Source organism: Gymnoscopelus braueri (assembly GCF_963280865.1).
Source record: "Gymnoscopelus braueri genome assembly, chromosome: 3".
Classification (NCBI taxonomy): domain Eukaryota; kingdom Metazoa; phylum Chordata; class Actinopteri; order Myctophiformes; family Myctophidae; genus Gymnoscopelus; species Gymnoscopelus braueri.
The window spans coordinates 2,870,057-2,886,547 of NC_137612.1; the positions used below are offsets into that span (position 1 = coordinate 2,870,057).

Sequence of the window (16,491 nt, forward strand, 5' to 3'; positions counted from 1 at the left end):
GCTGCTCCTCAGCATGTCTCCCTTCTTCATGCGAAAAGACAAAATAGCAGTGGTCTGGTCTGCATGTGGTAACCATGGTGACTCAGCCACACTGAATCAAACATAACCGAATGAAACCTGTACCATCATCAATATGTCTCAATGCTGCTGACTGTAATGACAAATGTTCGTCCTTCATACTGTGAAATAATGCCATGGCGATTTAACATTCCATAACAATGGCCGTTACTTGATTAGCTAACTAAGTTTACTTAGGAAATAGTTGAATCTATTAACATAATACATACCCTTGCTCTTATGCTGACACTTCATCATGCAAAGGTTCTATTGTTAATGCTGCATTCTGTAAGTTTTATGTCTGCTGTCTTGCATTCCTGGCGTAGAAAAGTAATCAATCAACAACGTCCAAAGTCTGAACTACAATAAAGATGGCGGCACATCTAGTATCCAGTCCAGTGCACCAAATAACTTAATTGACGTTGTCAACCTGTAGGTGTCCTACTCGACACTAGGGTCAAAATGTCTCAATGTGAGAGAAAGGACACCCCCAAAATGTGTGGCTGTAATTTGGATCAGATTGGATGCTGCATTCATGATTTGTGGCATTTTTTTGGCAAAACGGGCCCCTCCCGTAAAATCGTGGAGACCCACCATGGAGACTGGGTTCGATTCCTCCATGGTGCCGTCACCGATGGCACTGCTTGGTGCTGGCCAATGGTTGTAGTGGAACAGGTCCACAACGGAGAGTGGATTAATGTGGATTAATGTAAATCACTTTAAGTAGTTAGTTGGCTTCCTCCACACAAGCAAACATTCTTCAGTCTGTTGCTCATTTCAGTAGAATTGGCAAATAATCTTTAATACATACGTCATACGACATACTGTAGCATTATGTCAACAGGGGAAACGGAAGCATGTGACTGCAGAGATTTGCTCCTCATCTTCAGCTGTGATATAACAGCCAGTGATTACTCTTCCCTGTGTCCTCCACTTCCAGCCCTGTTTTTCTAGGTATTTGTATCTGCACTGATTTACAGATAGAGTAAACAACCATTGTACCTATTCAGTTAATTAAGCTTATTCTTTCATTTACTTAACGGAGTGATCAAGTCGGCCCTAGCGCTCTTTAACAGCCATTGACGGCACAATTAACACACTATTCAGTGTATTGTGGGTATCAAGAGTATACATTACAAGTAATGAATAGCTCATAATAAACTGTGATCCATCAAGTCAAACCATAGTACAGTATGCTATATGCAGTTGCTTCACACCCCATTTAGCTCATTTAAAGAATGTGTTGAGGGGTAATAGTGCTGTATTTGAGACCACCTAAAGTGAGACCAAGTCGAGACGGAGAGGGAGCAAAACAGATTTTAAGACTAAAGGTCATTACATACCAGGAGCAACGCAAATAAACAATACGAAAAAGCGGTAAGATTATTGTACATCAAAGTTTTATTTTGGTGAATGCCTCATTCATAGAGGTTGATGATTTTATTTGCGCTGAAAAATCGACCTTGTTTTGAAAAATGATTATGTCTCTTCATCCCCTCAGACCAGTATAATTTGAATCCCAATCAAATCCATGAGAAAGTAATCGTTTTTCGGAAAGAAAAATACAAATGCATACAATCCATATTACTATATCAGAAGGCAGTCCTTTTATCTGAAACACTGCATTAGTGCTGCACGATTCTTGCTCAAATGTGAATCACGATTTTCCTCCATAAGAATTGAGATCACGATTCTCACACGATTCTCACACAATTCTCTTGTAAATATAAAAATATTAAGCAAAAAAAAAAAATCGTCATAATTTAAAATCGAGATCGCATAGGTGTCTGAATCGAGATCACGATATTTTTTCGATTAATCGTGCAGCACTACACTGCATTTATATTTTACTGACTGACTTCAGAAAAGCGCAGAACGTGGAATAAAGGACCCAACACATAAACCATCAGAAACTTGCATCAAGAAACGCACCCATTGTTTTTAACGGCTGTAGACACTCTGGCGTTGTCAAGTGGGTGGATCAAAACCTGTTGATGCGTTTCAGGGCACAGTTCTATTTTCAGCATTAAAGTAGGGCACAGACTATAACAAAATACAATACTATGGCATTCAGGTATTGACATGTTTAAAGTTAAACTTGTATAGCAGCGTGTATGTTTGTGTTTTCACTTGATTGTTTGACCGTTTTACATTTTCTTTTGAGAAACAAAAGGATTTTTTTGTATTAAATAGATGAAGGTCTGCACAGATCCTGAAAAGTGTTTGTCCTGTCTTCCTTTGCAGTTAGTTAGTGATGGCTAGCCTGGTAAACCCTCCCTCCGGAAATCTCATTTCTATTTGATTCCAGGAGTGAGTCTGGCCTGATCCGCCTTTCTGCAATATTGGCTGTGTACGCCAAACGGACGAGCCTATCAGCGTCGTCGCTCATTGTTCTGTGATTGACAGCTTACGTTGGCCAATCAGGTGGCGAGTTCGAGTGAGCCCAAAACACGAACGGCAGCCATCTTTTTCTTGTCCACTATATTCTCCGCTATTTTTTTACTTCAAAAAGCTCTCTAACTTCTATTTTGAGGCACGGAATTTACTTATAAGATATCGTTTGGATAGAATTTAGTTGTTTAACTTCAACTAACTTCAACTAACTTCGGTCAATTAATCATGACAAAGCCTATTTAAAAATAAAAATTTAGAGAACCGGTAGGGGCGGGCAGTGACACCCATGTATCCGAATAAGGCAACCCATTTTGGGCATGGCCGTAGTCAAAAGTCCCGTTGCGTCACATTAGACTGGTGAACTGCTGATTGGCTGAAGGGGAAAAATTATCATTGGCTGAAGGGGTTGTCAGTCAACGGTATTACTCCCGCCCAACTCCAGCCCACAGCCAATATTGCAGAAAGGCGGATCAGGCCAGACTCACTCCTGGAATCAAATAGAAATGAGATTTCCGGAGGGAGGGTTTACCAGGCTAGGTGATGGCATCATTGCGGTCATTGCGGTGTGGTTCAAATAATTAATAATTGCGATTTTGGTGAACAGCTAGCCTCATATGGCATGCGTCATTGACACGAGAGTCGGTGACGATTTCTATCTGTCTCGCCTTTGAGACTGTTAAGTATCAAATACCTTTAGTATTGCTACTGAAGATGACATTGGCAACCAAATTCTACATATTTAATGGTCCGTAATATTCAAAAGAATGTGTAAATGAATACGCTGTAAGTGTATCCCTTGTGTCTCCCTTTTTTATTTGAAGTTGAGATATTAATGTCACAACTAAACACAGACCCTATACTTCCAAGTAATTGAATGATACATTCCTAACTTATTACAGCCATATATGTTTTATTATGGCTTATCATTTGTTTTATCCTGTTCTGATTGATCTTAATGCGCTTGTAATGTAATGTAACATGGATGAATTCCGCTTTGATGTATGGATTGTAGTGTGATGGTGGTAGGCCTGTCATTACGTTTGTTTAGAACATAATATAGTATAATTTGTTTTTGGTGCCCGGCTCTTGTTTAGGTTTTGAGAAAGACATGAAGGACAGTGACCATTACCCTCTGCCATGTAGAGACAGAATTACAGGGGTATAGCTGCCTCACTTGTTGCACTTCAAATACCATGGATGAGCATTGAAGTATCGATTTCTAACATCAAAGAGCATTTAATGAGGAAGGAGGGAGGGCTGACTGCCTGTGTTGCCCAAGGCAGGCTAGAGAAGCTGTTTAGAAGTGGTGCATGCCAAGTGTTATTTATGTGTGGCTTTGAGTCATTTGCCCTATGTTTACATCAGTACAGTAGAAGTACAGTAGATAGCCTTCAAACATCTTAATCAGCTCTTCCTTGCCCCATGACCAAACATTTCATGCAAATCCAATCATAACTTTTGGAAAGAGCCTTCTACCAGACAAACAAAGAAGACAAAGAAGGGGTGAAAACGTAACCACTGTCCAAGTCAGTTCATGGAGGTATACTCTTCCTGAGCATCTATTTAATCAGACCAGGGCTTCAGAATACCCCTCAGAGCTATTTACAGTTGTGTGTTAACTAGATAGGCTCAAGTGTCGGGTCAGATCACTAACCCTTTATGTGTTTAATCTGGTCAGGGGCTTTTAACCAAAGCGATGCTAGTAGCCACACTTAATCAGTCGGTAGTCAGACCCTTTAGTGTATGTAAATAATTCACTTAACTACCATTAGGTAAGACAGAAAGGAGCAAGACTATGATTACAGATGAATAACAAGTCTGAAAATTGGCCATTGCTTGGTGTGTAGTCTCAGCCAGTATACAGCACAACAGTCTAGGCCCAGGGCTTCTCCACAGGAAGTCTTACAGTTTGAACTCAGACAATAGAACAATGGGCCCTCACTGACTGCTAGCCTATATGAATACATAATAAATGTGTGTGTGTCTGTGTGTTTGTGCGCTTTAATGGAAGAGTGATTTCTTTCCCCCTTTCTTTTTAATAAGTACAAACTTTGCTTACTGGCCATTTACAAATGGTTGAAGAATGATGTTGCAATGTGCTATTAATCACATTGTTATTCAGGTTTTATCACCAATGAACTTTGCGACGCTTTTCAAATAAAACATAAGCCTAATTACTGTATATATCTTCTTAGTTTCAGAGATGAAAACTCATTTTTTTATAGACATTATGGTGTCTGATTTGATTTAGTGAGATCATTTTAGCTTTTCACGCATCATGAATTCTGGGTAGGATGTTGCATGGCTTTCTTCTTACAGTACTGAAAGAACCAATCATATTTTCCTGCACGGATTGGAATTGGGCTACAGCATCCAATCATAACTACTCCATCAAATGTTTGCCTCATGTTAAGTGCTTCATTCTAAACAAGCCTGCAATCCTAACACAACTGCAGTTTCTGCAACAGCTGTGCATAATTACCTCCAACAATGTCAATGTTTTAATACATTGGATTCAAGCAGCCTCTTGATGCTATTGAAAGACATCACATTTTTCCCATGTACTTCTTGTACGCATGTAAAGTTAATGCAGAACAATACTTTTCTTGACTTTTCCTAGTCACTTGACTGACTTATCTATTTAGTAATTAATAATGTAATTCATTCTGTTTCTCAACTTCTTGCGTGACTCATTGAAACACATGAAATTGGGAAATTTGTGTAACTTTTAAGTGCTCATTATGCCATTATTATGCAGATGAAACTTTCTCAGTAGTGTTATGATTGAACATTAGAGTGTTTCAATTAATTGTAATAATAAGTCGGTCTGGTGGAGATAATAAATCCAGCACTGTGAAGGCAAGTATCGATATGATTATACCTGAAAGTACAGGAATTACGTAGCTATGGATGAAGTCTTCAGGAGGAGAGACATTAAATCAAGGGCTTTGTTTGTAATTGCACAGTTGAGTCATTCTGTGAATTGTTGCATCTGTACAGTAATGGACATAATTTCACTGTGATGTGCTCCTAAACTGTTGGTTTTGCTGAAACGGCTTTTTTTCCTTTCGGCTGTGGAGGCCTAAATGTCTGCATTGGGAATTGAGGTGTCGTTTTTATTATTTCTAAGGTTTATGTTGGAGGTGTCAGCCTTGCCTCCCCCTGGGCCACATCTTTGGCTGATCTTGGCAATTTTTGTGTTCCCGTGTTCAGGGATACTGTGCGCCTAAGTTACACACAGTAAAAAATCCTCAGTGTTAAAGGAAAACTTCACAGATTTTCAACCTAAAACATCACTGTCTGATGTGAAGAAATCAATAATATCATCATCATCATCATCCGTTTTTTTTAACGTCTGGAAACGCCCATCCAGGACAGGCTTCCGACGCGTCTCCTCAGGAGACTTGGCTCAGATCTGAACCCATTTTATTTGGCGTTTAGATATAATGTTGCAAAATTGCCCCGTCTCCTGGGTCGTTTCACATCATCGTGCGCAGTGGTGTGTTCTAGGTTTTTTTCGGAGGGATACGATAATCATTCCCTGCACGACATGCACGTGGTCGTGGAGATACGCTAGCGTGTTTTAAATGGATCATGAAATGGTTAGTAGAGGGCTACGCTTGGCTACGAAAATGTTCTGCAGGTCACACTACGTATATAGCGTAACACGGTAGAACACACCACTGATCATGCGTATGCCGTATAATTTTGCAAAAATACCCTGTCTTCTGTGTCGTTTGACATCATCATGCGTACGAAAATGTACATGTTCCATTTGTGCACAGTTGGAGTCAAAGACGATACGTTACTGAATATCATTTGTTGACTGCCATCACTCATTTTAGTAGCGAACACTACTTAGGGGAAACCAAAGACTTACAGCCATGTTTTTTTTTATTCGCTCCTGTGAGCCTGTCCGTCTGTGAACAGCTGCTAATCTTGAGCGTCGCTGGACCAATCAGCATGAAACTTTGCACACACACTCCCAGTAGGCCAAGGAAGACTTTGCACGCCTGCACTCGCAGTAGGCCAAGGAGGAACCTCACATTTTTCAATTTGGCCTCATCCTGGCTCTATAACAGGCTCTCCTCTCGTCTCCTTCTGCCCCAGCACTGTCGTCTGCTCCGTCAGAAGGGCTGTGGCTTTAATCCAGTGCCCACGGGGGAGTATAAACTGTTGACATGGTGCTGTGTCCTCTGCGCTTTGATCAAAGATGGAGCGGCTTTCCTGTTCCACAACCTGCTTTCAAATAGGCCTCTCTTCCTCCCCATGGACACGCCCACCGCCTCTCTCTATTCCTCGTACCAAATCATTTTGATGTCCTTTCAATTCAAAATACACTTTGTCACTGTGAACCACAGTCGATATTGTTAAAGTAGGCATTTCTGGCATTAATTATGACTTCCCTCCATGTAATTAATTACATTTGATAGTCATTTGTAAATCGTCACATATAAAAAATAGTTGTGAGCTTGTAGATCTGCTATTTTCGCTGTACAACACAGGCATATGAGAATACATTAACCATTTAACTGTTTTCATTTTTTTTCTTTGCCTGTATCGACTTGCCCAAAATAATCTGTTTAAAGTGCTGGCTGCCAGTTGTGATGACCAGAGTCAGTGTGTCACCTTAATCCATCAAGACATGGAAAGCATCTGTGTGCAACCACTTTAACCATTATTTTATACTTATACCTATTCAAAAAATAGCAGATATGGGGGGGGTGGGGGGGCGGCCAAATACATATCATTTTGGGTGGTCCTTGACATGGAAAAAGTTTGAGAACCACTGATATTTAGCAACATAAGTTAAAATGTTATAAAAACTGTTATTTGTAGAATTGTAGAATCCCCAGAAGCAAAGATTTTAGTAAAAAAAAGTTTGCTTAATTTTTTTTAAAATATATATATTTATTTAAACACATTTTCACTATTAAAAAATAAATAGCAGATCTACAAGCTTGTATACATCTGCTATTTTTGAATAGCCCAAAGAAATCTAAAACAATGACACAGACGTGTTCCCGGTCTTATTGGGTTAAGCAGGAGGAGAGTCATCTTGATGCTGTGCCTAGACTAATTAATCCCTTTGTAATGATGCAACTGTTAGCAAGAGCTGAGCTTGAGTAGCTGTAGTGGGCGTGAGTGAGTGTGCATGTGGTGATGGGCGCATGTTTGGAATACAGTAGGAGTGAGTCAGTGTGTGTGTGTGTGTGTGTGTGTGAGTACTGTATGTTTGCACAGCTCACTGTCTATAAGCAGTGGTTCTCAAACTTTTTCATGTCAAGGTCAAGGACCCCCAAATTGATATGAATTTGGCCGCGGACCCCCCATCCAAAAATATTTTGTGCCAGGAATTAGTGTTAAAATGTTTAAAAAAATATTCCAAATGTTTTTGCATTTTTGCAAGATTATTTTTGAAAATAGCAGACCTACACGTGTCGCATTGCGACGCGTTGTGAGCTTGTAGATCGGCTGTTTTCAAATAGCCGATGTATATCGGGCCCAAGGTTAAACTGAATTGAATGCAAAATTAACTCATTTTTGCTGGGAACCCCCTGGTACCCCCCCCTAGGACCCCTGGGGGTCCCCGGACCCCACTTTGAGAACCAATGGTCTAAAGGAGCGTTACAACTGTGGTTCTCAACCTTTTCTGGATCAGCACTCAAAAGCGTTCGCGGCCCACCCATCTGACCACTTAACTCATTGAGTGCCCAAATTATTATCTATTTCTGGCCATTACGATTTTTTTTTTTTTTTTTTTTCAAAGTAAAAAAAAAGTGCTTAGGAAGCGAGATACCTTTTTCAGTTATAAGTTAAACAAGGAGTGGATGGAGCTGCAAATCTTCAGATAATGATATCTTGGGTTCAAAAAAAATAATTTTTTTATTATTTTTTATTATTTTTCTATTTTTTTCAAAAACATGTGAAACACGTTAATGGCATGTTGCACCATAGCGCTAAAACACGTGCAACACGTTAATGGCACTCAATGAGTTAACACGGCAGCCGACTGCCGTGTTAACTCATTCAATCCGGGAACGCATGTGTGTCATTTTAGATGTCTTTGGCTATTCAAAAATAGCAGATAGCACAGAGTGCCGTGCTATGAGCTTGTAAAGAAATCGGGAAAATGTGTGCAAATCTTTGAAGATATATATTTAAAGCGAATTGTATCTCAAATCTTTGCTTCTGGGGGTCCCTGGAACAAAATATTTGACAAATGTTCACTTTAAAAATATATATATTTGGCCTGGGCCGCTGGCGTCGCAGTCCTAGCACCGAGGCTCAATGTAGCCTGACATTGCGTTGCGGGTTCGAGTCCCAATCCCGACGGCCTTTGCTGCATGTCAATCCCCATCTCTCTCCCCATTTCCTGCCAGCCTACTGTCCTATCCATACAGGCATAAAAGCCCCCCCCCCCAAAAAAAAATAAACAAATAGCAGATCTACAATCTCATAGCGCGGCACTCGTGGCACATTTCAAGGTTTTAAAGAAAATGAAATTTTTTTTATTTGTATTTTTTTAATACATAATATAAAACACTATATTCATGTTATACCGGTATTTTCATGACCATCTTAGTGTTTTGGCAATTATTTGGGGGCCTAGTTGCAATACCCTCAGGGCCCACCAGTGGGCTCTGGCCCACAAGTTGAGAACCACTGCTTTACAACACTAAACTAATTTTATGAAAAGCACCCAAGTGGAAACGGCGGCACTCCAAAAATAAAGATGCTAGACTAGTTAGGCTCGTGTGCGTATTTCTTTGTTTGATTGTTCAGTAACGGGCGTCTGTGTCTCCAGCTCTTTAGTAAACAGAAGATGCATTTTCAGACCTGGGCACCAATTTCATCCAATCAGGAGAGAGAACTCAAACAGGATGCGGTGTAAACAAGTGAAATTGGAAGTGATGACACAAAGAAAGTGAGCAAATTGAAGCTGATGAATGGATACTCCCTCCTAATTGGCTGAAATTGGCAACCCACCTCAGAATATGTTCTCTGTTTATTAAAGAGCTGGAGAGACCCCTGTGATTGAACAGACACTCTATATCTATAGCAATGATTAGTATCAGAATAGAACTTTTTTACCAATTTGTTTTAACCAAAAATATAACGTACACTACCTTTTTAAAGAGAAGTAGGCATAATAACACCATCACATTTAGCAACGGCTAAAATGTACCGTAATTTCCGGACTATAAGCTGCTACTTTTTTCCCATGCTTTGAACCCTGCAGCCTATACAACGGTGTGGCTAATCTATGGATTTTTACAGCTAACGGCCACTAGGGGACCTTCTAAATATATGGATTTGACACCTGCGGCTTATAGTCCAGTGCGGCTTGTATATGCACACATTTGTTTTTTTCCCTAAATTTGGCTGGTGCGGCTTATATTCAGGTGCGCCTTATAGTCCGGAAATTAGGGTAATTTAGATGGCATGTTATGTAGACAGATGCCAGGCCATTGTAGACCTGGCATCCTATAGTGTGAATAGTTTCAATGTACAGATTATAGATTGTTTGGATATTCATCTCTTTAGACTGGTGATAGCTTCTTGGTTTACCCATGATCCTAGATGACTATTTCTATGCATTTAATGTATAACCCTTGTGTTGTCCTTGCTTACTGTAAATCACTCTGGATTAAGAGCGTCTGCTAAATGCCTAAATTGTAAATTGTAATTATCAGATATACAAACACAAGGTCACACAAAGACGGAGCTTTATAGATTAAGGGGAAGAAGAGTGTCAGAGAGAGGAGGGCAATGAGTTCACAAAGGATTTGAAGCATGCCTTACCCCTGCCTCAAACAATGAAGTGTGAGGCACGGCACGCACAATGATGATAAGATGATAAGAGTTGCGCACATAGGCATAAATAGGGGGGTGGGGGGGCAAAAGCAGATCTACAAGCTCGCAACACGTTGTTTTGGGCTAGATATTCCGACACCAAGTTGTGTATTGCAGCTTTAAGTGGTTTAAATCAGGGGTCTTCAACGTTTTCAGGCCAAGGACCCCCTAGCTGAGAGAGAGATGAAGCAGGGACCCCCTACTCTATATTGTATAAAATTATTTATTTTTAAAAAAATGTTTTACTTAGTCTGCTCTTTTTCCCTCTACACCTATAGCCTCTTTGCCAAAAATAGCAGATCTACAAGCTCTCAACGCCTCGCAGCGCGAGGCGTTGAGAGCTTGTAGATCTGCTGTTTTCGGCTAATGTTCCCCTCAGAAAAGGAATTCTAGGGTTCAAGTGGTTAATGTAAAAAAACTAAATCCTATCACACAAAGATTTGGCGGACCCCCTATAGTAGCTCTGAGGACCCCCTAGGGGTCCCGGACCCCCTGTTGAAGACCCCTGGTTTAAATGGAAACCTTTCGCGAAGTACTGACATTTTTTGGCTCTGGTGGTCAGTTCAAACATTTGTGTCATCCACCTCTTGTGCACACCCACAGTCTATTTGTCCAGTCATCATTTCTGTCTCACTTGCATGACACATTAGCATGAGCTAGCCTATATTGTTTCCAAGTCTTGAATGTTGGCCTTGATTGAGATTTGTTTTTGAAGAAATGAAAACAACAGAAAAGGCCTCTATTGTTTTATTTTTCCAATTCAATCCACTTGACAATGGCTTCATGTTTACTTCTGCCCTGGTCAAGTGTACACGTGATGTAACGATGTACTGTATATGTTACACAATGACTTTGATTAGTGATCATAATTGCTCTGGGTACTACAGTGTGCCTGCTCTGGTTATTGTGTGTGTTCAGGGTACGTCATTGTGTTCAGCAACGTTTGATTTCTTGGAGGTTTGTAATCTGCCCGTAAGCAGTGAATGAGAACTATGTGCCCTTTTGGGGCCGTCTTTCAGCGCCTCATGTGAATGTTGTCTGTGCTTTTGTAAGTGGAGTTGGCAAACAAGAATGTTTACAAACTTGGACAGACGCAAGCTGTTCGTTCTGGCCTCATTGCATCTTCGGACTCTGTGATCCCTGATCCTTATTATCTGTTAATTGCGTGGAGATGGCTGAGAGAGAGAAGCTGCTGAGAGTCGAGGTAAAAGGGATGAAGCTGGAACTGAGTTTATTTGATGGCTGCATAACTTGAAGGCAGTGACTTGCATGAGACCGAAAACCTCCAATCAAGGGAAATAGAGAAATTCCACACCGTGTCGGTGAGAAGATTTGAGTTGCATGTGTGTGTGGGGTGCGGCTTGAACGTGTGTGTGTTTTAAATTATGCTTTTATTTGTGGCCATTATTTACCAAGAGGTTGCTAATAGGCTTGTTCCGAACTTCCCATCGCCGATTGAATTGTGTATTGTTGCAGATCAAAGGAAAATCCCCTATTGGTGTTTTCCTGTGCCGTTATTAAGGCTAAGATGTTATAAAAAACTCTATAATGTGCTCCACACAGTCCTCACTCCCTTGCATCTACAGTATGTTCTCCACAATATGCCGTCTCACCAAAACCTTATGGCTATGATTCGGCTTTTAAAAGGGAGTGGTCTTCAGAGGAGACAATTGAGGAAGAATTGTGGTTGAATTATATTATCGTAATGTTCACATTTTGCCTTGTGGTTCTGACCATAGACCAGGGCTCATCAACAGGGGGTCCCGGACCCCTAGGGGATCCTCAGAGTTACTACAGGGAGGCTGCCAAATCTTTGTGTGATAGGAACTCTTTTAGTTCTTTTACATTAACGACTTCAACCCTATAACCCTATTCTGAGAGGTACAGGCAGAGGATCTGCTATTTTCAGCCAAGAAGTTTGGTGTAGATTGTAGAAGGAAAGAGGAGCAAACCACTTATTATTTTCTATCAGTTACACAGCCCACAGCCTTGAATTATTTAAGATTATTTTTCTTTTTGTCGCATTCCTGAGCCAATAATTTGATAATATTCCTTGGTCAATAGGAGACTCAGTAGGAGACCCTTTGAGTCTCCGCCGGTCATCAAATTATTGGCTTAGGAGAAAAAATCTCCATGAATTCAAGGCGTCACGGACGGTGTGTGTAATAGAAAATAAGTTCACCCTTTTTTGGGGTGAGCTACTCCTTTAACTTGACGTCCACAAGCACAACACCAGAGGGAGCTCCACAAATCACGTTCAACCCAGATTTGGCTCGTAACGAGGGATTAAATCCGTTCTACCGCTATGCCAACAAAAATGTGGAATGCCCTACCAACAGTCATAGAAACATGTGAATCCTTACTCTCCTTCAAAGCCGCTCTAAAAGAGCACTTACAGGTGTCTGCAATTCGGAACAGGGGTCAGTTGCACCACCTTACACTAAGTTCAAACTTAGCCTAGTTATAGCTTAAATGGCTTTTAAAAAAGCTATTTAGGGGGCACGGTGGCGCAGTCGGTAGCGCTGTCGCCTCACAGGTAGAAGGTCCTGGGTTCGATTCCCGCCGGGGACGCTGTGGGCGCTGGGGGCGTGTCTTCTCCTCCGCGTCATCAGCACCCATACCCTAGGTGGGGTTGGTGAAAGGGCCTACTCTGTGTGGAGTTTGCATGTTCTCCCCGTGTCTCCTAGGGTAGTTAATACCCTCACAAAAACACGCCTGATGGAGGGGAAGGGAACTGGTTGGAATAACGTGTTCCTTCCACGCGCTACGTCCTACTAGGGAAACTCTCCCCTGTCAGGTGACAAGAAGGTCAGTTGGCTCTCATGCATTGAAGGAAGCATGAGCTCGGCCCTGGCCTCCCTAGGCTGAAGGGGACTGGTGTAGCGCTGGTGTAGGGCTGGTGTAGCGCCCAGGATCACTTAGGAAATTGGCACCGGGTGAAAAAAAATGGGTTACAAAAATCGCGGGATATAAAAAAAAAAAAAAAAAAAAAAAAGCTATTTAGCCGGGAAAGTATCGGTTTTATGAGCTTGTACCGTTTATCTGCTTTTTTTTTTTTTTATGTGAAAATTTGTGCAAATCTTTAAATATATATATATATATATTTTTTAAAATATATATTCAAAGATTTGCACTCATTTTCACGATTTTTCAAAAAATAGCAGATCTACAAACTCATAGTGCGGCACTCGGTGCCGTGCATCACCTCACACTAAGTCTTAACTTAGTGTGAGGTGATGCAACTGGCCCCCCCTGATCTTCTGTGGCATGGACGACGTTGTGCCTCCTGGCCCCTGTGTGTTGGTGGTGGCTCGCTCTCAGACAGTAAATGCTGGGATAATGAATGAGCCTCTCTCTCCTCAAAGCATAAAAAGGCTCCCCCAGAAAGCCACCCTGGGTAGTTGAACCCCTTGGTGATTAGATTATCACCGAAATGTGAGACTAAATCAATTTCAAAAGTAAACTTTGCTCACAGAGTAGAGGAGCTGCTGCTGCTGCTCTAAAGGGAAGATGATGAATTATGGTGACTATGAGAGAGAGAGAGTACGATGAATGGTTCCCTTCTGTTCTCCACAGACCCCCAGGTGATGCTGAAGATCATTACATCCCATTAAGTCACTGTGTCAAACAGTGACACCTGGGCTGAGAGGAGTGGAGCAGTCTGGTTTTAGGGGACCGTCCTACATCACTAGCTGCTGCTGTTGTTGCTGGTTAACCACTTAATCCATTAAGACCAGGAACGCATCTGTGTTATTTTAAGATGTCTTTGACTATTCAAAAATAGCAGATATACAAGCTCATACAAGCTCATAGCGCTGCACCGAGTGCCGCGCTATGAGCTTGTAGATCTGCTATTGTTTTTTTGCAAATCTTTGAATATATATAATATATACTGTATATGTTTTAAAGCGATTTTTAAAAATCTAGGTTAATAGATTAATATGTAGGCCTATACACGAATCCACGGAGCGCTGCCCTGCGCGCAGCCATTGCTGCGGTGTCAACGCTCCGCGGACGCGACACCGCAGCAATGGCCGCCTACAGGCAGCTACAGGCAGCGCGTCTGTGGATTCGTCTATATGTCTGCAGAGTAGACCCCCATCTGAAAAGATGTTATGCCAGGAACCCAACCCATACAACATTTGTGTTAAAATGTTTCAAAAAAATATTCCACATTTTTCACATTTTCTTAATCGGCTATTTTCAGATAGCCGATGTACTGTATATAGGTTTAAAGAGCTGCTTCTTTTGGGCTTGTTTTCACAGACCTGGTTGCTTATTTCTCTCACAAAATGGACTTTGTTTGTTTTTCGTGCTAAGTTTTAATTTCTAAATTTTGGCCCTTTAGTTTAGCCTAGTTGGGTCTATTGTAATTGCTTTGTTGCCTATGCTGTTTTTATGACTTGCTTTTAATTGTAGCACTCTGAGATTCGTGAGAATGTAAAGTGCGTTATAAAAAAAGAAAGACAATGTATTACAAAAGCTGGCAACACTGGTTCTGCGGCCCGCTATTGTGAGCCGACGTGAGCCATGACATCACACGTTTTGCGTAGATCTGCTATTTTTGTAGATCTGCTATTTTGGGCAAATGTTCCCCCCCAGAATAGGCATGCTGGGGGTTTCAAAGGTACACAAGAATTCTACTGTGTGTGGATCCTCTAACCATGATGTGTGTGTTTCCCTCAGCTGTACTGGGTGACCAGCCTTACTTGGTAGGAGTGGGGGATCATGAAACAACTTTTGGGACGAGGGGGAAGAGGGCGGCAGGTGACTCCTATTGGGCGTATTCAGGTGAGTGTTCAATGTCTGCTCTGATTTATTCTTTCATCTCGTCCCTTGTTTCCTGTCTATTTCATGTCCCTCTCCACTCACCATCTGTACTATATTCTCCATCTCCCTTTTCCTCAGTTAATCAGTGAATACTAGGGCTGGGACTCGATTAAAAAAATGTATCTAATTAATTTGAGGCTTTGTAATTAATTAATCGCAATTAATCGCATTTTAATCGCATATCAATATTTGACCTGAAAACAGTGAAAAGCAATTTTTTCGAATGGATTTTGGCATACGTCTTTAAGTACATGTACTCAAGAACTGTACTTAAGTACAATTTTGAGGTATTTGCACTTGACTCTCGAGTATTTCCAATTTCTAATACTTTTACTTCTACTCCAGTAACTCCACTATATCTCAGAGGCAAATATTTTACTTCAATCTCTACAATTATTTGAAAACTTTAGTTACAAGTTACTTTGCAGATTTCGATTATTATTATAAAACATACAGTAACCATGTGAAAATAGCAGATCTACAAGCGCAAGGCATTGTGAGCTTGTAGATCTGCTATTTTCCACCACTGGAGGCTGGTAGAGTGTGTTGTTGTTGCTGTTGTTTTATAGTCGTTTAATTAATTATTAATAAAAATCGCGCGCATGTGACCCGCACCGCATCGTGCACAAGTAAAGTGTTACCGCCACATACCTAGTACCTTATAATAGAAGTCAATGGGGCTGGGATCAGGCTGAACATTGCCCAAATTTGGAGTCATACGTCCCAAGATCCACATTGGAGCCACGCCGTGGCCATGGGGATCCTGAGATACACATAATTCGATGTATACTCTCAAGTTAAATTATACTTCTCTTTTAAACCTATTAAACTATTTATTGATCTTTTTCTGCCATTTTCTGTGGCCCTTGCTGCTGTTGGTGATTTCCTCTAAAGCTGCATTGTTTCCTAGGTGGAATATTGAAAAAAATAAAAGTAACCACCGTAACACGGTTAATATTTTGTCATGTATATACATTGCAGTCCTAACGTCCAGTCAGCTGGCATTACACTGAGAAAAATAGAAGCATTGAGGGAACACGGAATTGTCCATGGCTTTAGAAAAGTAATTAGTGTCTAGAGCTGTGAATGGGGGACAGACGAGCGTGCCTTAGCAGCTAAATGGTTTTTAAGGGCATTCTGTGTGTGTGTAGGGGTGTGAATGTGTGTGTGTAGGGGTGTGAATGGAAACGCAGAGACAGCCAGGGTAAAGTCTGAAGCTGGAAGGTATCAAGTGCAGGACTGACAGTGGTGTAAAGTAACTAAGTACATTTACTCATACAGTTTTGAGGTATTTTTTTTTACTTTATTGGAGTATTTCCAATTTTTAGTACTTCTACTCCACTACATCTCAGA

At 41.0% G+C, this 16,491-nt stretch overlaps 1 protein-coding gene across 2 annotated transcripts in view; it reads left to right on the forward strand.

The window, feature by feature from the left end:
* LOC308082248 (receptor-type tyrosine-protein phosphatase gamma-like) overlaps positions 1–16,491 on the forward strand; it is a 164,200-nt gene that overhangs the window by 15,819 nt on the left and 131,890 nt on the right. For both annotated transcript variants that reach the window (XM_080423929.1, XM_080423930.1), the window contains exon 2: positions 14,995–15,099. In XM_080423929.1, the coding sequence (XP_080280055.1) occupies positions 14,995–15,099 (105 nt within the window). The remainder of the gene's footprint in view (positions 1–14,994; positions 15,100–16,491) is intronic.